We start from the raw sequence: 22,703 nt of genomic DNA on the forward strand, positions 1-22,703 counted from the left end.
TGCTCAGTCTTGTAATCAATCTTGCATTTGAAATTCAGGGAATTTATTTTAACGCCTCAAGATAAAACTGAACTGATAAAAATTCAACAAGATTGAACTTGGCAACGCACTTAGGGGGCTGTAGTGGCCGCCTGTGACTAAACTAAAAAATCTTGTAAAAGAAGTTAAAATGCACATAAATGGAGCTATGTGGATATGATCTTAAAGCTAGTACGCATGGTTTATGAGTGATTATGTATTTCCTCTGAGACTGCAGCGATATATAAAATAATAAATAAAATAGCGTGCAGTATGCAAGATCATGGTTCCACGCAAGTGGTACATTTGCAGGAGTTTCCATAGCAACAAGCCTTGAGTTTAAATTGAAGTGAACGTAAGCGGACCTGGCTGTGCGTGCATCCAAAAACAAGCCACATTAAGTGCTAACACACGGGCTAGCTTGAAGCAATCTGTAAAAGTGTGGTGCCGGGAATGAGCCACGCACTGCCCTGTCACACCGAGGTCAGATGAGATTCAGCAGGCAACTGTGAGAAGAAGGCAGATGAGGCCAGGAAGAACATCACTGACAGAAAACAAGACGTTGCTCTTAAATGGTTCAGGATCAGTGGACTGAGACCCTGTGTTTGCCGAGCCTGCGCGCTCACGGTGTGGATGTGGGCAGGAGAGGATGTGACTGCTTTTAAAATGTACCAGTCCACTCCAGCAGGTGAGGCTTTGTGTGTGTGTGTGTCGGTGTGTGTGTGTGTGTGTCCTTAAGCATGGCCTGTCTGGTTTTAAAGCAGCAGAGGATCTGTTTTCATGGTCTGAGGCAGGGGTGAATCCAGTTGTCACCTTTACAGTGTTTCACACCTGGTTGCCTGTCTGACTATGAACACCCTGAGGCTACAACCCAAACATGAGGCCGGCTGCCCTCACTCCCAGCACTAGATACACAAAAACATTTTGGCATCACCAAAATTGCAAACGCCAAGATTCTCAATTGTCAACAAACATTTTAATTTATCCATTGGTCATGTCCTCTTCAGTGAACCTAGATATTCCATTATTCTGTATACCAGAGATTGGAAAATCCAGGCCTTGGTGGTCGGATTCAAGCCGGGCTTTGTATCCTACCAGGCAGAAACTGCTTTCACCTCAGGTGAAAGTGGTGTGTCTTCCCGTAGGATAGAAAACCCGGCTTGACTCCGGCCCACGAGGACTGGATTTGCCCGTCCCTGCTGTGTACTGTACCTTGGCTGGCTCTCCTGAGCCAAGCTCTCCCCTCTCTGATAAGCATGGTCTGCTATCTGAGTGGTGGACCGCTTGACGATCTGCTTCAGCTCTGGTTCCAGGCGCTCCATTATGGCCTTGATGGCCTCTGGGATTTTTTTCAATTTGGCAAGAGCCTGACATAAAATGACAACAAAATCCGTGAAGGGTTTTCCATATGCCCAGAACAAAATAAAAGCAGCATAGAACATAGGACGGATAGAACATAACGTGCTGAGCGCTGCCTGTGTGCCTACCTTGATGAGGATGCCCATGAACTCGGCGCTGTTCTCCTCGGGATCCACCTCAGGGAGCTCTGCTTGGTTTAATTCACGAACATCTGGCTGCAGCTCACGTACTGAGTAAGACAGCGATTCAGTGGAGATATAAAAAATAGGAGAGAAATAAAAAGTGAACTTGCACTTTTATAAACCAAATGTGCGCATTCACATTGAGAGGATAACCCACCCTACCTATATATCTAATAACAGTTTCAGCTCCCTTGAAAGAGCAAATCACACATATGCAATTTTATTTTTGTAATAACACACACCTGTACCTGTCTTATTACCTTGTCCACCCCTCCACTCCCTATGCTGTCTTCATCCAATTTAGCCACATTAGTGGCTAAATTGAGAGTGGCAGCATGGAATGATGCTCTAATTTCCATTAGAGGGGGCCTCCCAATTTCCCATCAAGGCACGTTTAGAGAGTTAATGTTTATGGCAAGTTAATGGACTTTGCGTGTATTTCCTCATTTCCTCCATTCCGACTGTAGTTTGTGTAATAATTATGACAATTACTAGCTACAAATGAGGTGCTTTAATGCTATTAGACAAAATGGCAAGCTAGGCAACTGATGGAAGTTGGCTGCTGTGTCGTGACCAATACGGTTAGCATGGTGGTGCAGAAGCACTTATTGCCTGGCGATGGCTAATTAACAGCAGCTTCTATTTGTATAACTTGGAGAAAAAGTGTTTTATTATCTTAGGGTGGAGAAAGCAGTAGAATTTTGTAAAAAAAAAAAAAAAGGAATTATTTGCTTTTCTGAATAAACAGAAAGAGCTGAGTTAAAGATATTTTGCTAAATGACAATTAGCCGTCAAATGTAACTTTGATAAGCCATTCATGTTCTTGCCAATATATAAATGATGCTCTAATAAGGCGATTAACATGGAACACATTTAAGAGTTGCATCTCAAAAGAAACCATTTGTTGCCGAGTTGCAATGTCGGCGGTGGGTGGTGAGCAAAGTGCCGTGTTTAATATGAGAACACCAAGGGAACGCTGAGTTATTGCAGGATTAACTTTTTTTCATTATGTTCTTGTTTGAGCTCCTCTGTGCTCTGCCTGGGTGGAATGCAGTGCTGATTCTACAGTACACCCCCTACTGCTGGAACAGAACCCATACACACCCATAGCGTGCATTTTCAGCCCCTGTTAGAGTGCTGGTTACCAGTTTGGGAGTAATGAATGTCGCTCCCCCGCGGTGATGAGAGAAATGTTGGGTTAGTGATTGTATCGACGATAGCAAGGAAGATAATTATAACGTCACCGAGGGACTCATATAACGATCTTCATACTTCATAATGTTATGACACATACTGGAGAGAAAATGCACGAGTGTGCGTTTGGGTAGAGTGGAGGGTAAAAAGCAAATTATAAAACTACATTAATTCAGATTAGTGCTGAATTTGAGGACAATTTTAATGCTATAAAATATATATAGGGATCAAATGGGTTGGCAATTCACAAATGATTTGGAGCCAGGGTGACACTAATAGCTTCAAGTTATTAGCATTTAAGACACCTAAAAACAGCTTTGCTTGTACAGCTGTTTCAATTTCCAAATAAAAAGTCTTTCTTTTCTATCTGATATCATCTAAGAGCTGTACCGCTGCTTGATCCAGGTGTGCTGAACTGTGACGAATCCAAGAGCTTGCGTGGGGTAGACATGCTGCTGGCATCCAAGATGGGGATAGGAGATGTGTCTTTAACTGCAGAGCTGCAAAAGGACAATATATGAAGAGCAAATGGAACAGATTTCAATTGTGGTTTTTCTTTTCTTGACTGCTTTATTCCTTTTGGGGTCACAGGGAGGTTGCTGGAGCCTATACCAGCAACGTTCAACACCTTCCTCTACGATACCTCGGCAGGACTCTGAGGGTGCACTAAGGGGGCTTTGGCACCTCCCAAATTCTGTCCACACTGGGACTTGAACCGGGAACCCTCTGCTTCTCAGCCTAGTAACCCTATGGGCAGCTACCACCAACCACTTTTAAACGCGTTCGTGAAATATATTGCAACTGCACAACCGAAACATTTGAACTGACACTAAATGGAGAAATGGTCTGTTTGACCAACCATACATAGGAACATTTTGTAGAAAAACACCTGCATTTCTTTTTTCTTTTTTTAAATCTACTGCTATAACAAAGGCCTTTTCTGCTTTCAAATGATCCATTTATCAAGCCCTAAGCCAGGGGAGGAAGCAATTGGGGTCTTTTAGGCTGCGCGGTATAAACACAAGGTGCCTGCTAAGTGACTGGGCTGTATGGAGGCTGGTTTGTTGTTAGAGGCGACGCGATACAGGAAGGCCAGGGATCTGTCACTGGCTGACCCCCCGTAATAAATCATTGTACCTCACCAGCCTACTGCCACCATAATTACAGCGCCACACACGTGCACATGCTGAATACCATATCCACCCAACACAGGATCACCGGGGGAGTGTTTGAAGCCATTTTGTTGTATCAGCCCTAATCAGTCAAACTGCTCGATGAGACCTTAAACTGGCAATAGACATATTCAAGATTATTCTCCTAGTGGCTGCGAACCCTATTTGAAGCTTCACTGGTTTCTCATAATAACTGCGGATGCTGAATTCTGTCGTCTTATTTATCAACTGATACTAGGTGACATTTTCACCCAAGTTTAAAAGAAAAACTCCACGGAAAAGAGCAGAGACTATATCCACATATCTAGCATCTTTATTTTCTATTATTTTAATGGTATTTGACTTCATAAATGATGTGGGCAGCACGTTTGTTTTTCCATCCGACAGTTTGGGCGCTCGCACAACAAAGCAGGGAGGAAAGTTATACAGGATCTAATTGTTTTTGCCAGTAATCGGTACGGCACCATCTGTACTCTGGCCAATTGTCCTGGCAACGGAGCAACTTTTAATGAAGTAAAATCAACGCGGTCGGAACTTTTCAAACGAGGCAACCTTTCAGGTCAAATTTTTGTAGGCTGCACAATAAACGAGCAAAGATACTCTCATACCTCTGAGAAAACTACTGGTCACTGCCAAGAGAATTATGTTTTCAAAGCCATAATAAATGTAACATCAGTTATAAAATGCTGTTATTCCCACTTCATATATGACCAGACCAGGTCAAGTGAGAAACATTGAATGAAAGAACTGATTAGTCTCAATTTAAAGTCATTTACCCTGCATTACGAGCTGCATTTTTGTCCTTGTTCTTGTGTCCCAGCCGACTTGTGGATTTTATGTAGAGGTGTCGATGCAGCTCATCGATGAGCACGTGGTGAATGTTGAGCTTCTTACTGTGGAGTTCCAGGCGCAGGTCACCAAGCCCTTCCACCTGAAGCAGTGGGCCTTCTAAGGACTCCACCGCAGACACCTGCACATAACAGACAAACTGCTCACTCCCTGGTAAGAACCAGTGCTTCTTGTCTCTCTGCATGCCTCAGCATACTCTCCAGAGTCACTCTATTTATCCAAATCCTCCATTTATTTTAGCCTCTTCAAGCCGTTTTTCTAGCAAACTCAGCAGCAGCACTGCAATTAATAAATGCCATTAGTTAAAATGTCTCTGTCTACATGGGTAGCTATTTTTGTGCACATGTGTGCACTTTAAGGGCACTAATGGGTAGATGATAGCACTGTGAAAAATATTTGCATAGCCATGGCAAGCTACAAGCAAATGGGTAGCTGGAGGAAAGACATTGGGCAAGGGGCATCGGTCAAGTGTATGTTGATGCAAATGAGAAGCACATTAGCCAAAATGAGCTAATGCACTGTGTGGTCAGCCCCCTTTGGCTTAATATAATAATTCAACTTGTCTACAAAGCTTTCTGGCTGTGTGTGTGCATGTACACCTTTTACACCACGCATAGATGCATGATTATAAGTGTGTGAATCATTTAACGGGTGCACGGCTGTAAGGGGGATATCTCATTACCATTGGGGAGGAATGACAGACTAAGACTGGTTAACATCATTAGGAGGGCAGGTCTGTCAGTATAATGAAGGATATGAAGGCACTCGTGGATTGTTTAGGGCTGGGATGTGGAGAGACAGCGTGAGTGAGGAAGAGCGGGAGTAGACACCCCCATGAGGTATAAGACTGACATTCAATATCAGACAGAGGGCAGAGTCTGAATTTTAATTGTCAGCCCTTAGAGATAAGTGTCATCAAAACACAAACTCACACGCGCACAAACACACAATCCTATGGACAATCAGAGCATAAAGAGAGAGGCTAGGAAGTGTGTTCCTTACTGATCGCCACACGCCCCCCCAGAATATCCAACCGAAAAAACTGAAGGATTTGAGAACAAACAAGACAACAGGGGACCAAACTTAAGGCTGTGTAGCAGAGAATATGAGTCTGAGTCAATGAGCAATGCTGAAGCTGCTCGTTTGCACTAATGGAAGCAATAGAATTTTCAAAGATGATAAATGGGACCAAGAAAATTATCTGCAAAACTCCTAATTCACCTGTAAAGGGAGATAATGAGCCGGTTATTGAATTTAGGTATGTAAGAAAAGCAACACTGTGTAAAATGTGAAGGGCGGGGAGTTCCCAGCCTCTTCCTCAGAGGTTCCCAGACCTTGCAGCCCCAAATTCATACCGATCAGGTTGTTTCACACCGCACACATTCAACTAGGATTAAACCCTTACACTACTTATTTAAGAAATAAATACATGTATGTTACATCAATGCAACTGTCAGCATTACAAAACTCTTTGCAGCAGTCACTTCTTCCACTTGAACTTCCATTTAGAAAGCACTCAGCGCAGGCTGAAGATCCTCTTTTCTCTGCACCCACAGAGTTAAATTTATTGTGTTTTAGGCGCACTCTGCCACTTATGCTATCTCCGTTTCTAAGTATGACCTCATTTTAGCAAAGCAATTATTGCCAGAGTCTGAAGGACATTGCCTGAGAGTGACAGAATGGATGGAATAAAGAGATCCAAGGAACGGAGAGATGCAGACTTGAATCAATGCAATCCTCCAAAACTCACAGGCAAACAAAAGCACTACCCTCATTGCACTTGTTATTATAAATACAGATTTTGGAGCCAATGAGTTTATGTTATTCAAATTATTATTGTACTTACAAGCATATCTGTGCCATGTAGATAGTGCTTGCTGGCCATATATGCCTCCAGCCGTTGAGGCACCTGCTTGATGCTTTCAATTTCATCCAGAAGCTGTAGGACATGCTTGTGCTCAATGCCCTCTATCCACAATTTTCTCAGCTCATCCCGTTTGCAATGGAGCAGCATCTTACAAGACAGCAGGTTCTCCTTCACCTATTAAGCAAAGGGAGAGATGAAACGTACAATTATTAGTGGTAGCTGAAATACAGCAGTGTCTTCAGTGATCTGAAGAAAAAGGGTTATAATGAATGAAAACATTAGGTCAATGTTGTAAACAGAAAAAGCATTTCTAATCAGTAGAAGTAATTAGATGTAAATATATAGCTACCGTATATAAAATGGATCAGTAGGGGCATTTTGTCAGACATTTTAACACAGAAACCCATTAACCTGTTTGATCTTGTTCCGGGAACTGGTGATGCGCTCTGTGATACTCTGGTATGTCCGGATAGCAGTGGTAAGTTCTGCATAATGCTGAACAATTAGTTCATCTAAATCTCTGTCGCAAGTCTCAAATGCCTCCTCCAGACGTCCCTTCTCCGTCTCCCTATCCTGTACATCATCACTGCTGGACAGAGTCCTGTATCATAAAAGACGGAAAGCAAGAGTTGAACGAATGTATGACTATATCACTGATTTTGCACAGGGCATCGATGTTGTGAGTAGGCGACAGAAAAGTGCAGGAAATTATATCTAAAGGCAAAGGTAGGATGGGATACAAACTCATTCAGGCAGCAAATGTAGGGGTTAAAAACTGAATATGATTTTTACATCAAATTAAATATCATGTCAATTATTAGTATACATAATGGTATATTAGTGCAGTTAATGGCTAAAACAATCAATGATTTTTCATATTCGATGAGTCATGCATTGACAGATATTAAAGCTTTAATAGTCTTTTAAGAGCATAAAAAGATAACATTCACGCCGCACAATTCAAGCGTAAATATAACGTGGGAGGACTCTTTTTTAAAGTATTTTCAATACAGGAAGGACGTCGCTAATGTGTAGCTTTAGCATGAAAGCTAACTGTCAAGCTGTATCTGTCCATGAATGCAATCAAAATTTGTAGACGATTTAACTGCGTCATTATTTTGATATAAGGAGATGACAAACCTTACCTTATGACCGAGATTAGCAGACCAGAAGGGTCTTTGTTTTTATTAACTGTGCTCCTGTATCTCCCTGTATCAGCTGCCATTTTTCCAGCTGCGGCACCCAAACAGGAAGACTGACGCACTTGGTTACACCTTGGAATTCTGGGAGTTTGAGTTTAAGCAGTGAGAAAATCCTCGATCAGTTTGATGCAGTTAAAACTGTCCTCTGCAATAACTACCCCATCAAATTTTGATGAAAGTATACTACACTAAACGTTCTATATTTATTATTTAAACTATAATTAATAATTTCAGTCCCATTCCCCAAACTGTATAAATATACAGTATACAATATATTGTGTTAATATGTGATATTTTTCTGGTTTCAAAAAAAGGAACATATTTTTAAAACTATGGCTAAATATGGAAAACAGATAATGTATGCAAACAAATAGAAGTATTTTATTGTACATTTGAAATGTTACCTTAAAAAATTGATAAAGGATAGGTTGAACAGAGGAAAAAGTGAGAAAAAGAGTATGTGTCAATGAGTTAATTGGTTTTCCCATTTAGAACATAAAGTGCTAGGTTTGTGTGGCTTACCTGTGCTTTATCTCTGACAATCTTTGCTGTACCAGTCAGAATGAGAAGGGCATTGATTCTGGGCCAAGATGGGTCGATTCCTTGAAGCCTGGACGCTGATTGATGTGCTGGTGGTCTGATGAGATAACACTTTGTTGTGCTTTGTGTCTTTAGAAAGAGAGAGAGTAAGAAATAAAAAAAGTGTGCCATGTAAAAGCTGCTATTTTTTTTCCCCGGGTCCAGGTTTAATTTTAAGTTCTTATCAGCTTTCCCTGCAGCCCATGTCCCATCAACCACGTTAATGAACAGGCCATCCTTTCTTCAGCCAGCTGATATCAAGGTTATTTCTTTCAGCTTGATGTGTGTGTGGACATTTAGCGATATGCTATGATGGATTCGCCTGTGTGTGAAAGGGCAAATAGGTCTTTGTGGAACATTTGTAGGTGAACAGTTAACAACAACGAATCGACAGAAGAATTGGCATTAAATTTAATTCTTCAGTTACTTGATGCTTAAAGCCACTAAACATTGAATAATGGTTTGTTAAAATCAGTCCAGATTGTGGCTGAAAATGTGTCAAATTAAAAGGGGTCTCTTTCCAAATCTTCATTAAACTATAACTTACTCACATTTGCTTGCTTTTAGGAATCTAATTCCAAGTAAATAGGGGATCCACGACTGAACTTTAGCCTGTGGATTCATATTGTGACCATAGAAACTTGCAAAATATTCAGAGTAATTATTGTTGAGGTTTTTAAAGAAATTGCCGGAGCTTCGGAATTTTCTCTTCTCATATTTCAGTACACTGAACCACAATGCATTCCTGAGAGGGGTTGGATTGATTTATTTGTTTGAACAGTACTGCAAAAATGCACGAGGCAGAAATCACAAATAATAAAATAAAATTGCATTAGATTATTGTGGTGGGTGTGAGAAAGATAAAGTTTCAAGGCTGATTCTTATGAACTGTCATTCCTTATAATATCCCCTTCTTCTCAAAACATATCACATTTCAAGCTGTAACTTTGTGTACTACAAGGCAATATTAGTTTCTGAAACTGATATGGTATACAATATTAAAAAGAAGGTATCCAACATGCAATGATTGAACATCTGCAGCATTGAACATCTGCAGCAGACTTTTTTAATACATCAGAAGATTATTTTTTCTTCCCTGTGAACCTATAAATCACATATTTGTGCAACACAGGACATTCATGCATTTTTTTCCTTCTTTGTATACAATATAGCCAAAATGATCTCAAAAGTGTAAGAAATGTCATATTACTGTGTAAGAACAGTGGTACCTTTTCAGATTTTCATATTACTCAATTGCACCAATAAGAATTCAATCATAATACCTGTTTAAATGAACACTTTTCCATCTGTCTGTGTTGGCTTATTTTTAATATGTTTGTGACTGCCGGCTTTTAACTCTGGACTTGATTTTGCTGTTTCTAATTGTGTTTAACTGCTTACCACCGATGGTAGAAGTAATGTTGCTTCTGTTTGTTCACATCTAATCTTTTGTGTTTGGATTTATTGTGATGGCCTGTTACTGACTTTAAGCTTCCTAACTGACAAGTGCAAGCATCAATATCTTACCACAGGGGTCCTCTTTTGACAGCAGCCATCCAAACCTGAGGTGTTGATGAGAGATTTCATTTGACTCATGTTTTCCACTGAGAGCACCAATACTTAACATGGCAAAATAAAATTTGCATTTATTGTCCTCACATTTATCCCGAGGATGAGACAATTTGATGTACAACCTGCAAAGACATACAGAGAGCAATATCAATTATGTGATGACAGTAATGAGCAGAAATTACATTTAGAAGTGATTTAAAACTATGCTCAATGGGAATTGGGCCTCATCTCTGGGGTGTCCAGGACTTTGCTGTCGCCAAAGAGCGTCATTGCTTTTCTTTCGAGTGACTTATGCCAGTGGTTTATTTGTACAAGTAAAACCAAACGCTGACAAGCTATAATGCACGTGATGGAGCCTTTCGGTTTAATTTGCCACTGCCACCACCACAAAGAGAAAGAAGTCCTTGACTGAAATCCATAAAAGAAAAAAGGAAAAAAGGAGATTTAAAAAACCTAAACAAATGCAATATTGCTTGAATACAATTTGTCCATCAAAGTATCATTTTAAAATTCCTCTCAGACTACTGTCATTAAACTCCATTGTCAATGATGTTGTCATGATTATGAGCATTTAAGTCCAATTATAGGCTATTTAAAACATATTTTTACCCTTTACCAAGTGTGCTGCCACTTTCATGACTTTAACGAAGGATCTTTTCCAGACACTATTTTGTATTTATTAGTGTTTTGGTTTATGTGTGGAATTTATACATTACCTCCCATTAAAAATTCTACCCATTTTTATTGATGTGTTGTTGGTCTTTTGTTGTTTTATATTCGTAATCAAAAAGCTAATATTGGTGGAAAGATGCAAGAAATGCTGATCTGACTAAGAAAGTTTGACTCAAAGAGTAATTACATCGCTTCACCTCCCATATAGACGAACCAATAGAAATTATCGATGTACAGAAGGATGCAAGCTCTTGTCCAATCAAGAACGGCGTTATTCAACTACGTCATACTAAGGAAGCGAATAACTGCCAAAGTACTTTTGGGCCTCGGTCATTAATTTCTATTTCCAGTGGTGCTCAAGGATACTGAACTCAGTTGGACAGAGTTCCTTTTAATAGGTAGAAAACATACAATCTGCGGTTTGACATGGGAGGCAAAAACAGTACCCACCGCGTGTCATTTGAGTCAGATGAGAATGACAACATTACTGTGGTGAAGGGCATACGGGTAAGTGACAGCAACACAAACCAGCATAATGTTGAATAAACAGCGTGGAAAGTGCAGCCGCGGCCGCGTCTTCAAGGCTAAAAGCTATAACCAAACCAGCTATTGTTAGCTGCGTGGCTCGTCTAGATCTCTCAGGATTAGCTAAGGTGTTGTAACAAGGAGGCCGTTGCTTTCATTGTAAAACCACGAAGAATAAACTAACGTAGTTTGATAAAATACAGCTGAGGTATAGAAACGGGGCAAACGTTTGAATGTCCTTGTGGTAGTGTTGACGCTGACGTCACGAGCCTCGTGTTCCGCTGTCAATAAAAACATGAATGAAAGTGACATTGTTTATTGTCCTCGCCCTAAAAGTGATGTAGTAGTCCAAAATTACAATTGTTTTCTCTAGCTAATTCAGCCCAGCCATTTAGCTTAAGAGCCTAATAAGTTATAATCTGTAATACCTGTCTGTTGCAGCTGTCTGAGAATGTCATCAACCGTATGAGGGAAACTTCCACTCCTCCTCCTCCTCGTAAACGTGAAGATGTTCCACCTCCACCACCTCCCCTCCTGCGTCCAGTGCCCCCCCTTTTTGACCCAATTACCTCCTTGCCTCCACCTCCTCCTGTTGTTGAACCCGTGGCTCCACCTTCACCGCCTCCTCCGACAGAGCAGGTAGCAGCGCCCACCATTATTGAAATGGTGTGCCCATCCCCATCGCCCATGGCCGCTGATAAAGCTGTCCAAACACCTGCTTCTGAGGCTGCTGTGGCACCCGCTCTGCCTAATAATGTTGCTGCTAATGAGCCAGTTACTTTGCCTTCAACTCTCCTGCCGCCTAGTTCTTCCCCTCCTGTGGTTCCTGCTCCCTGCCCTGCTGCACCTGAGGTAAAAGAGGATATTACACATTCTCCTCTTGCTGTAAATCAGCCCATTGCTTTCACTCCTCCCTTAAACAAACCTTTGGTTGAACCCATTGCTTCTTCATCTTCACCTGAACCCATACCATCTTCCCATGCTGTCAAGATTGAACCAATCCTTTTTTCCTCGCTTCCTGAATCAGAACCCCTTTCTTCCCTCACTGATTTTGAATCTGTTGCCGTCGTGCCGCCAGTCCCTCCTCCTTGCCGGGATGTTGCTGCACCTCCCTTACCTGAGTCTACTCCTCCTTGTGAACCATTTGCCCATCCTTCTCAGTCTCCAGTGGAACCAGTATGCTCTCCTCCTGTTGCGGAGCCAGCAGTAGTGTCTGAGTCCAGTTCTGCCCCACCACCTCCTCCCGCACCAGCTGGTGAGTTGGAGTTGAATTTGTAGAAATTTCACAAGTATTAACCCTAATTTCTGGGGAGGTGCTAATAAGTCTGATGATTGATCTCCTCAACACAGACCGCAGCAGCAATGAACAGGTCCTCCTTCACTCTGCGTTTCCTCCACAATTCTGTTTATTGTCTTCTGCTTGTGGATCACTTTGAGAGAAATTGATCCAATAAGTCTAAAAATATCAGAAGTATAAATTTATGAAGTTTTAAACGTACTCCGGTACATGGTTATAAGAATTTTTACAACCTTGCATGTTTCCTGATCAAAACAAGCACAATATTCACCTTTTAATTGAAATCGTGATTCTGGATTTTTGACAAATCAGACTGAATTTCAGCTTCTCCTACATAGAAGAAGCAGAACAGCTTCTGTAGACCTTTTATGACAATAGTCAACTGCAGGAGAAACTTATTCTTTGCTATAGTTTATTCTGTCCTGAAATGTCACTGGCATATCTTCATTAGTATGGATAATTAGAAGCTAAAGGTTATAAAAAAAATTGAACTGTTAAAGGATTTATTTTAAGTCCAGTTTCGTTCAATTTTAATTATGTATATTGTGTGGGTGTTTACTTTGAACCACATTAAGGCTTAGCGTCTCAAAGTTTGCTTACAGTTTGTAATTAGTCTTCTTTTTAAACGTGGGCCTTGCAGTACCCTTAGTCATATTATAATTCATTGCCATTCTCTCACTTTTAATGAAATGATTAATTTTTCTCTTGTAATACTGTTAATAAATTGATGCTGTAATTAGCGTCCCTCTCTTCTGCCTCCGACACAGTGGAGCTTCATCTGTCATTATTACACATTTGTTGTATGTGACGGTATCAGAAATAGTGAGTTTAACTATCACCGTTCATCAATTCTTAGCAATATATGAGATTCTTTTTAACTTTTTATAGTTCCCCCATTGATGAATTCAGCTGACCTCCACAATTAACAATTGCTCATATGAAATTTGTATTGGTTTTATGGCACTTTAGTGTCTTTCATCACTTTGTGTTATGTGTCAGGTCTGCATCATGATTCTCATATGAGAATAGCTCTCATTATTGTTGCTATTGTTGACAGAAAAGTATACTTTTAAACTTTACAACCAGCCAAACACCATAGCTGGGCATTTACGAGGCCCACGGGTGCCTCTACATTTATCAGAGATTGAAAACTGAGTTAAATGTGCACTTTCAGTAAGCTTTTATTGGAAAAATTACCATCGTTTGAATCTCCCACTGCTGTTATTTTCAGTCAATCTGATAGTAATAGTTGTTTTTTTCTTCTTTTATTTGACTCATGCTAATTCATGTTCTCAAACGGCCTCCTTTTCTTGTTATGATCTGTTTTTTGCTTATTTTAAATTGATAATTACTGAAGAAAACACAGTCGGCTGTGTTAAATTCAGTTTAACATAAAACTGGAGGTGTTAGATGTTACAGAGCACTTTTTCACTGATAGTTGGCAGCATCCAAAAGGCACCTATAAGAAATTAGGTGGGTTTCAGACTTGCATTTATTGCAGTATTCGTCAGCCTCATTGCCTCTGGTGTAGTGAAACAGCACCTTTTAAGTTTTCTAACTTAACAACAAACAAGGGAATGTTTGTGTGGGTGGTTGTTTGGGAAGGACTGATGAAGAAAGAGCTGATTCTTTCTTGCATAAAGTTTATAGGAGGTTGTAAGAGGTTTCATGCACGACTTGAATCCAAGCTCTGGCTTTAACTTTAGCCTTTTCGGCTCTTTAGTGTGCGTGCATATCTCGAGGGTATCGGAAAGTTACTTGTTCATTATGAAGAACAAGACGGGGCGTGGGTCTTGCTTTTCCAAAGGGCAGCATCGGACGTGGGCAGTCGTCCCCATCCTTGAGTGGGCTCAATCAGTAAGGTAATTAAAAAGGGCCAACTTATGCCACGCCACAGTGACTCTAGTGATTAAAACGACACCTCCACAGTTTCACACAACAAACCACCAGGCCTCATTAAGAGCAGGAGGCTGTTGGCGTGTCCGTGCGTCTTTATTCAGCTGAAGGGCTTCTGTGATATGACATTGAATCTTGTTCTAGCCACGAGCCTCCTTTATTTGTTATTTATCTTTACCCCAGAGTTATTTCTCTGCTCTATGGCTAATTATTTTCACTCACCATCAGTCATTGTGGGTTTTGACCTTATAGCTGCTTCCCTATCAATAAAAGTGCAGTAATCTGATGTAGCGGGGTACCAAACCTCTGATGTTTCTCTCCTTGGAACGGACAGATGTAGACATGACTTCGACACTGCAATTTTAGGATAGATACACAAATGGGAAAATTCATTAGATGGTTTTTAAATGTGTGTTTTATTTGCTGTAATTTTGTTTGTTGGTTTTGCCATTTAATGACTGTCTTCATGGGCAAATCTTGTCAATTATTTTCAGGTATCTCATGGGTAGCATGTTGTTATGTGCTATATTTTCCCTGTGGACACCTTATTAGGTGACCTTAAAGGTTAATATATACCTATAACTTGTCTGAAAAATAATGGGGGAAAACATTTTTAACAATTGATAAAGCAAGCTTATCTGAAGGAAGTCAAAATAAAAAGGCATGATGAATGCAAATGTGAAGCTTGTTAAAAAAAAGTTGCAAAGTTCAGCTCAATCCTAAAAGGGTGCAACCGTAATGAGGCAGACATTGATTATGTGTGTCCGCGAGAGTTGGGTATCGAATGAGGCTCGCAGCGGGTCGGTTGTCTCTCAAATCATGGTCTGAGTCAGAATGTGTGCTGATTAAACCACAGTCAAGGTTGAACCTCCTACACCTTCGCCGATGCACCATAAATATTCATGCCGTAGCCCACACACTGCGATAGGCTAATAGCTAGCCTAAAGTCGTCCCTCAGATGCAGTAGGGGGACATGGGAGAGTTAAAGGAAAGAACTCTAAAAACTGGGTGATTCTACATAGGGGTGGGCTGTGCAACCTGTTATCACCTCCATCAAAATGGACTTTGTCAACTGAAAATGTCAGTTAATTACTTTAATAAGCCAGACAGAATTAGCCAAGTTAGCGATAGGAAGTAGCTGCTCCCATCTCTCGGATGTGGCTGATTCTTCTTGGTGCAGCATTTCTTTTGTCTCTCTCCCATTATGAAAATGGCAAAAGGTGTTCCTTGAATTGACTAGACGTGGGAAACGTGAGAGAGTGGTAATGTTACAGATTATGCCTTCCACGCAGGTCCTGGGGTTAATGAAACTTCTGATGAGAAGCGCAATTTGCCTTGTCTATTATCTCAGACGCCAATAGCCTGCGCTCCGCCACCTCTCCTCTTCTATGGGAGAGGGTTCCTCTTCCACAGGGTCTGGTGATTGGCGGAAATGGAAAGGAGAGCAACACGTCTAAGAAGATGATGAGTTTTTAATCTTTTTAACATTTACATGTCATACTTGGGATTGACACCTCTGCTGTCGATCTGGAATTGTTTCTGACCCGAACCAGGCTCCCTCAAGGACCCCAGACAGCGTTTATCATATCAGAACCTGTTCTGTGGTTGACCCTGCAGGCCCATGAGATATTTGAAGCCTCCCTTTACGGGCCCGGGGTGATAGGAAGAGTTGCTTCGGCTAAACTGAACTTGGAGGACTTTTAAATCTTTTACTTTTCACGTTGCACTGCTGAAGGGCAAATCTAAGATAGTTTAAAAGGTGGTCAGCTTAGAAATGTCAGTTTTAGCTGGTGGGAGAAAGTAACACAATGGCAAGGCTGACCTTTGAATTGAAGCAGTGCTTCTGTTTTCTGCCTAGTATTTATAATTACAGTGCATTGATGCAAAATCTGCATTTTTGATACTGTATAATTGTTAATAATATACTCTTTTTCTCCAAACATGATGATTTGTGACAAATTACTTGCAAAATATCACAGTAGAGTTTGTGTTAAGCTGCGGTTGCATCACTTGATGGTCTGTCATTTCTTTTTTTTGGAAAATTGCATCACTACGTTGAAAGGCAGTGTTGGAAAAGGCAGACCTAAAGGTCATTGTTGCAAGTCTTAACAGAGTTGTAATTAGATTCTCCATTGCTGTGAGATCCCTGTGTTTCTGAATGCCGTCAGACCGGATGATTGTTTTTGTGTGTGTGTGTGTGTGTGTGTGTGTGTGTCCACGTTGAACATTTCGACGGCGTTGGACGACAGCAGTCTCCGCTTCAGGGTGCACTTTGCCGTAAAATGTGTCAACTGTCAATCACTCCCTGTGTTTGCTGTAGTTTTTGTCAAAACCTACCTGTACCTGATGTTTATTCAGCCTCTTCACCGCAGCCAACCGCGGCTGGATTGTGGGACCTTGTTACGTGTCATTTTACTGCAGAGAAAAATGAAGTTAACACAGTGATTTTCCGTGTTTAAGCTGAAATGTCACTTGAGGGTACATTAAGAGTGTGGGTGTGACGAAGCTGCTGAAAGGCTGGGAAAAAGGACTAGAATGACAGTCGGTGGAGGTGGAAAAACATGCTAATGAGCTACGATTTAATGTAATGTAGCCCTGTCTTCGAAAACACGACTATGACTTATCTAAAAGAGCCTTTACAGTGTCTGGGAAATATATCAAAATACCAGGAACATATCAGAATATATGCCTGACAATATTTTAAGTATTTAATTGATGTGTTTTGACCGATCCAGCAGCCCTATGAAGTGGCCAGTGGCCTGCAGTGAACACATGCCAGGTACCAAGCTGTAATAGACCTTGACAAAGGGATTATCCCAGCTAACTAATACAGTGGGAGAGTAATCTTGACACACTCAGACACCCCTCCCATCTCACCCGCCACCCCCCTCGCTGCTGCGTTGCAGCACGCTGCATGGCACTTGTGTGTTCAGAGCACGTTTTGGGCTCCGATCGCTGACTGGCATCTTTACTTTCATGCTTAATTACCTGCCAGGATAGAGACCATGGAGACACGGAGTCAGACATGTATGATGTTCCTGACGTGAATATATGGGGATTGCAGGGTCGGGTGATACGGTTTGTGGGGGAAGTGTGTGTGGCGTATTTTTTTTTTTTTAGCTTTAGGTTTTTATTTGCAATGTAAAGTTCTCCATATTTGCATGATGATTTTAAGTGTTAATAAACTGTAAAAGGCTTTAAGCCACAACTAAACATTGTATTATTCCTGAGTTTTTTCCATTGTTTTCTTCACCCGTACTGTGTATCTTAATAATGTTATAGAATGTTGTTTCCTTCATCACTGTCACCATCATTTCAGCATTTAGTGATTCCTCTGGGAACCCCAAAGCCAGAGTCACTCACAAAATTCTATCACCCATTTCAGCCATTGAATCCATGCATCTGATTATACTCTATGGAAAAATCAAATCTGTGTTAAAAAATAATATCTAAAAGTTGTTGCAGCTGCAAAGCATTAATATTAATTTTTAACCCCTCTCTCAATTCGCCGCCCCCCCATTTCTTTCCAGTTGATGAAGAGGCACTGAGGAAGAAGATCACTGATGAGCTATATAAAGGCTTTGAACAAGACAGGGCCAAGGCGGAACAGGAGCTTCAAGCCTGGTTAGCACACACACACACACACACACACACACACACACACACACACACACACACCCTATTGCAACAATTTTTCTAACCAAATGAGATATTACCACGTTTTTATGAGATGAAATCAAGCTTCCCCTGCTGGCACCCTTGCTCCCTGCCCTCCTTATTCTCTCTAATTCCTCTCCGGTTCAGATTGAATCGGGAGTCAGCACCTTTGTCGATACCACTTCTCCCTTTCATTAGAAATGCATTTTCACATGTGACCACTTTACTTTTTCATTAATAGTCAAAAAGGTCAGCCTCAGTCTTTTTTGATCCCTTCTGTGTTTTCAATCTACCCCTCTTCCGAAGCTCATCAACAAGTTTTTTTCCTTCCCACTACATCTATGTCTTTTCCCTTTTTGTTCTCGCTGGATCAATTAATCTTGTCTGAGAAAGAAGGGCACTATCCTGAGGTAATTTCCTGGGTGTTGAATGGGTGATGCATTAGCTCTGCCTGATGATGAAACTCACTCTTCATGGTAGCCTCTCCTCTCCTCTCCTCTCCGCACCTCTCCTCTCCACACCAATCTTAATATCCTCTGGTTTTGTTGAATTAGCAACTTATAGTTGCCAGTGACATTTTTGTCCCATATTCAGGGGAGTGACCAGTTCCATTACTGCCAGTACACCAACATTCCAAAAATCCTTCCCGTTAAACTCATCTAGTCTTTCAAATAAGTTAAACTCACAACCTACAGAGTGTTAATAAATTCACCTCTACTCTGTTGGTACCAATCTACAGCAACAGCGTTCAAACATTTAATCTTGGATGCTGGCTTCATTTGAACAACCACCGGTAGGGGGAGACATTTTGCACAGCATACTTTAAGACGTTTTTATTGGGTACTGTGTTGCAATTTCCATGTCGTAAACTCGGAGTAATACCAGGTAAATCTAGCTTTTATTTAGAAAAATGTGACCACAAAAATGTATTTTCATCTCCAAGTAGGCTCATGCATAGAATTTATTTCCAAAAAACAATTTATAAACCTCCTGTTTTCGAATTTAACACATCAGTAGCATTTTAAAAATCTCAGATCTGCTTTTTTTGACACAGTTGAACTTTTCTGCGCTTATTGCCGTAAAGGTGACTTTAATTTAAGTGGATAAGAGAAATGCCAGGACAACACATTTTTCCCCCAAATTGGTTGTAAAAGTATAATTGAATTACAGCATAGTTCACCTTTCCACAGTACAGGCATGAAGGAAAGGGAGTTTTTGGTTGTAAGCAAATGAGGCGCGCTGATTAAGGTCTTTGCTGTGTTGGAAGACAAAGATTCAGGTGGGAAACTAGAGGTAAAAGTGTTTGTGTGTATTGAAGCTTGGATAACAAGGCCACAATAGAACCCTGGAGTGAAACTGCTGCACAGCTTGAACACGGGGAAAACGTGAAGCCCCAGGTCACTGGAAACAAGCGCATACATGTGCACACAACAAATACAGGAGGCCAGAATCTCAAGGTTATTTTCAACCCCTACAGTCATCCCTGCAGTCAGTCTGCTCATTAAACGCTTTCACGGATGCTCCGTTCTTGCCCACACATTTCTTGTGAGTCACATAAAATGAAATAAGTGACGCTTGCAAAGCAAAGAACTGTAAACCAGATAAACAGTTCATTTATGCAGCCTCTTAAATTCCTTTATTCTTCACTCGGGTTCCCTTCCTTTTCTGCTTTTCCTTTTTCTTTTGCATTTGTTATAGTGTAGAGAAATGGATGACGTTATATAGTGTTCAGGAGCACCAGCTGATCCTCTGGCCTTGTAAACGGTCAGTTTGTAAATCCCAAGGCAAAGCTTGAACATATACATGCTAATATAGCCCATCATTCCTTTTGTTCTCTGTTCTCTGGTTGTGTGCACAGCAGTTTTAGGGGAAAACATGAATAATTCATCAGGATTATTCCACAGTGGGTTTGAAATGCAGTTTAAAAAAAAAAGAACAGGTGTAACAGAAGTGAAACCTGAAAATAATGTCAGATTGTTGGGCACTAGGACTCCAGGCATGAACATTCCCGTAGTGTTATTTTGCTAGGCAGTGTGGAATAAATAAACGGAGGGAATTGCAATGGACAGAAGTGTTTAGATGAGGCAGTGCATCTTGTGTTTGGCTAAAGGGCCATACTTGAACTCCAGAGATCAGGATTTGCATGTGTTTGCCGTGGTATAGGAGTAGAGTACAGGCTCAGTGAGGAGTTCATTTGTGTGCAGTTGTAAACTCGTTTGTTTCCAGGAGCGGCTGCAGGGAGCAGATTTGCCTTTGCTTCGTCTTTGTGAGGCATTAGAGCAGAACAAGTCGGAGAAAAGCATGAGAGAGAAGGGATAAGAAGAGGGCGACTCACGCACTGTCTTGTCTCTTCTCCTTCAGCCTATCATACCCTGCATCACCATTTGACCATTCTTTTCTTTATTATTTTCCCATTTTCCTTTATATGTAATCTTTCTCAATATTATCAGTATTTCTATGCTGTTTGCACTCTGCCATTCTATTTTCCACTCCCTTCTTTTGCATGAAAATTGTGCGCCCAACACTTAAAGGTTAGTTGTTCTTTTGAAACTTCTGCCCATTAAATCAGCTGTTGACTGAGAACACTGACCTTCTCTCAAAGTCTCTGTATTCCCAGAGCTCAGACCGAGCCGCCTGGTGAATTTGTTATTGCTCCCAGGTCAGACGCGGGCGATCTCGCTGACCGATTTGTTGAGCTTTTATCTTTGATCACACAGAAATACGTTGGCCCACAATGGCAGAAACTCTCAACAAAGAAAGTTCACAAAGTGGTTAGACAGCAAAAACTTTGGCAATCAGAGGGCTTCCAGCTTTTATGTAACTAATAAATTGATCTGTGTTTTCTTGATTTGTTGGATTTCATCCCAATACTGTTCTAAAATCAATCTTATACAATTCTTGCTTGTTTTTTAACCTATCTACCTCATCTCCACTTGAAAAGGAGCATAATTTATAAGTTAACTTCAGAAAACCAAATGAAACATCAGAAAATGAGGTATTGGTGAAATGATTCCAAATACAAAGGTGTTTTTTTTTTTTAATTTTATTTTATAAATGCACTTGTACGACTGCTTTTGAAGGCAGCAGCAACAACAATAATCTTTCAAGATGATTTGCACTGCAGACATTCAACATTTGCTTTGAGTAGCCCTGGATTTCCAAGCTGGAGTAGAGCAGGAGTAACTGTTGTTGGGCTGTAAATACAGCCTGAAAAGTCATGTAACATCCTGCTGCCAGTGCTTCCAATGAACATGAATAGTTATTGACTGATCTCTTTGCTCTCCTGGCACACCTTTTCTGTGTTATGATTTATAGTACTCGGTTAGGTTGTCATTTAGTTTCTCATGTAACCTACAGGTTCTTGGAAGTCATGGAATTTAACAGAAAATCTAAAACGGGCAGAAAACCTGCCTTCAAAACTGTCTTTGACTGTAGCTGTGAAAATATTGCAGAGGCAATTTTGGAAAACTGGAACTACAAAAGAGCTTTTCTGCTTCCTTCAGCAGTGTTGGGCTCCGATTAATTTTCTCACTGCGCCGCTGTTTGTTTCCCCTATGCTTAATTCATACTCCGGCCGGCATTTCACAGCACCTGTGTTCATGTGTTTGTCTGTGAGCACGTGTGTCAGGAAGAGTGCATAAACTCATAAAATATTCATAGGCAGTATTCAGAGACATTATTGATAACATCAATATTGCATTGAGTCTTTAAATGCCTTTGTTTCAAGAGGGCTCAGTTGAGTGTGCACTGGTATAAAGGACTCTACGAAAGGAGGATTAAAGATGCATCTTACTGATGGAGAGAACAGGTAGAAATATAAAGCAACAAAGGATGACCACAGTGATTCTTGGGATTTGCAAGTTTGCTATTTTTCATTTTGATGGTATTTCAAGTCCCTCTGGCTCTTCAAATAAATATTATCTAATTTGTAATGGATTTTCATCTTTGCTTCTGGGATTCAAACATTCCTGTCCCCAAATCGCATTTCTATACAGGGTTAAAAAAAAAAAGAATCCCGAACAAAACATTCTCTCTTCCTCTGAAGACATGTGGTTTTTTTGCCCCCTATCTCCAGGTACTATTTTTTCCTCTCCCTTTGGCTACCTCTGAGCTACCCTTTCCTACCCATTGCCAATCTTTTACACTCCAATGAAAAATGTGTCCAATATCCCAGGGACAGGTCAATAATGACTGGAGAGCAATAGAGGTGAGGCAGACAGATAGCATCCAGCTAGTTACAGCAGGCTTTGCTTCAGTTAGCACTTGTAGTAGTAGTTGTGTAGTACTAGGTACACTTTTATTTTTAATAATTTCTGCCTGTTTTCTTGGCTTCCTTTACTTTTTGAGGCTACAGGTTTCGGTCGTAAATGTGTGTGTCAATTCTGCTGTTTATAACTAATAGACACTGCCACATTTTAAACCCTGGCAAAAAATAATTTGATTAAATCTTAATTGAAAATAAATTAAAAATTTGGCAGAATAGTGCAGTCAGTTTGAACAATAATTGCTTGCAGGGCTTTCCTGGAACACTAGGTTAATATGATTATTATCATTGCACCAAGCAGGGATGAAAGTCTCGCTAAATAAGTTTGACTGGCATCTAAATTTGACCCGCATAACTACCTCCAAACCAGCCAGTGTACGCTGCGGCGGGAAAATTAG

The 22,703-nt window shown here is 40.7% G+C and overlaps 2 protein-coding genes across 5 annotated transcripts in view; one reads left to right on the forward strand and one right to left on the reverse strand.

Moving 5' to 3' along the window:
- exoc4 (exocyst complex component 4) overlaps window positions 1–7,924 on the reverse strand; it is a 69,262-nt gene extending 61,338 nt beyond the window's left edge. The window contains exons 1-7 of the mRNA XM_003972871.3: window positions 7,787–7,924; window positions 7,053–7,242; window positions 6,621–6,815; window positions 4,702–4,895; window positions 3,144–3,253; window positions 1,506–1,606; window positions 1,231–1,385 (exon numbers count right to left, since the gene is read on the reverse strand). Of these exons, the coding sequence (XP_003972920.2) occupies window positions 1,231–1,385; window positions 1,506–1,606; window positions 3,144–3,253; window positions 4,702–4,895; window positions 6,621–6,815; window positions 7,053–7,242; window positions 7,787–7,866 (1,025 nt within the window). The 5' untranslated portion in view covers window positions 7,867–7,924. The remainder of the gene's footprint in view (window positions 1–1,230; window positions 1,386–1,505; window positions 1,607–3,143; window positions 3,254–4,701; window positions 4,896–6,620; window positions 6,816–7,052; window positions 7,243–7,786) is intronic.
- Window positions 7,925–10,935: 3,011 nt separating this feature from the next.
- Window positions 10,936–22,703, forward strand: part of chchd3a (coiled-coil-helix-coiled-coil-helix domain containing 3a) — a 44,461-nt gene continuing 32,693 nt past the window's right edge. For 2 of the 4 annotated variants that reach the window (XM_011613393.2, XM_011613392.2), the window contains exons 1-3: window positions 10,936–11,173; window positions 11,633–12,446; window positions 17,915–18,008. In XM_011613393.2, coding sequence (XP_011611695.2) covers window positions 11,093–11,173; window positions 11,633–12,446; window positions 17,915–18,008 — 989 coding nt within the window. In that variant the 5' untranslated portion in view covers window positions 10,936–11,092. The remainder of the gene's footprint in view (window positions 11,174–11,632; window positions 12,447–17,914; window positions 18,009–22,703) is intronic. The other 2 variants (XM_003972872.3, XM_011613395.2) reach the window with 2 other exon arrangements.

The sequence above is a fragment of the Takifugu rubripes genome, chromosome 18 (genome assembly GCF_901000725.2).
Source record: "Takifugu rubripes chromosome 18, fTakRub1.2, whole genome shotgun sequence".
Classification (NCBI taxonomy): Eukaryota; Metazoa; Chordata; class Actinopteri; order Tetraodontiformes; family Tetraodontidae; genus Takifugu; species Takifugu rubripes.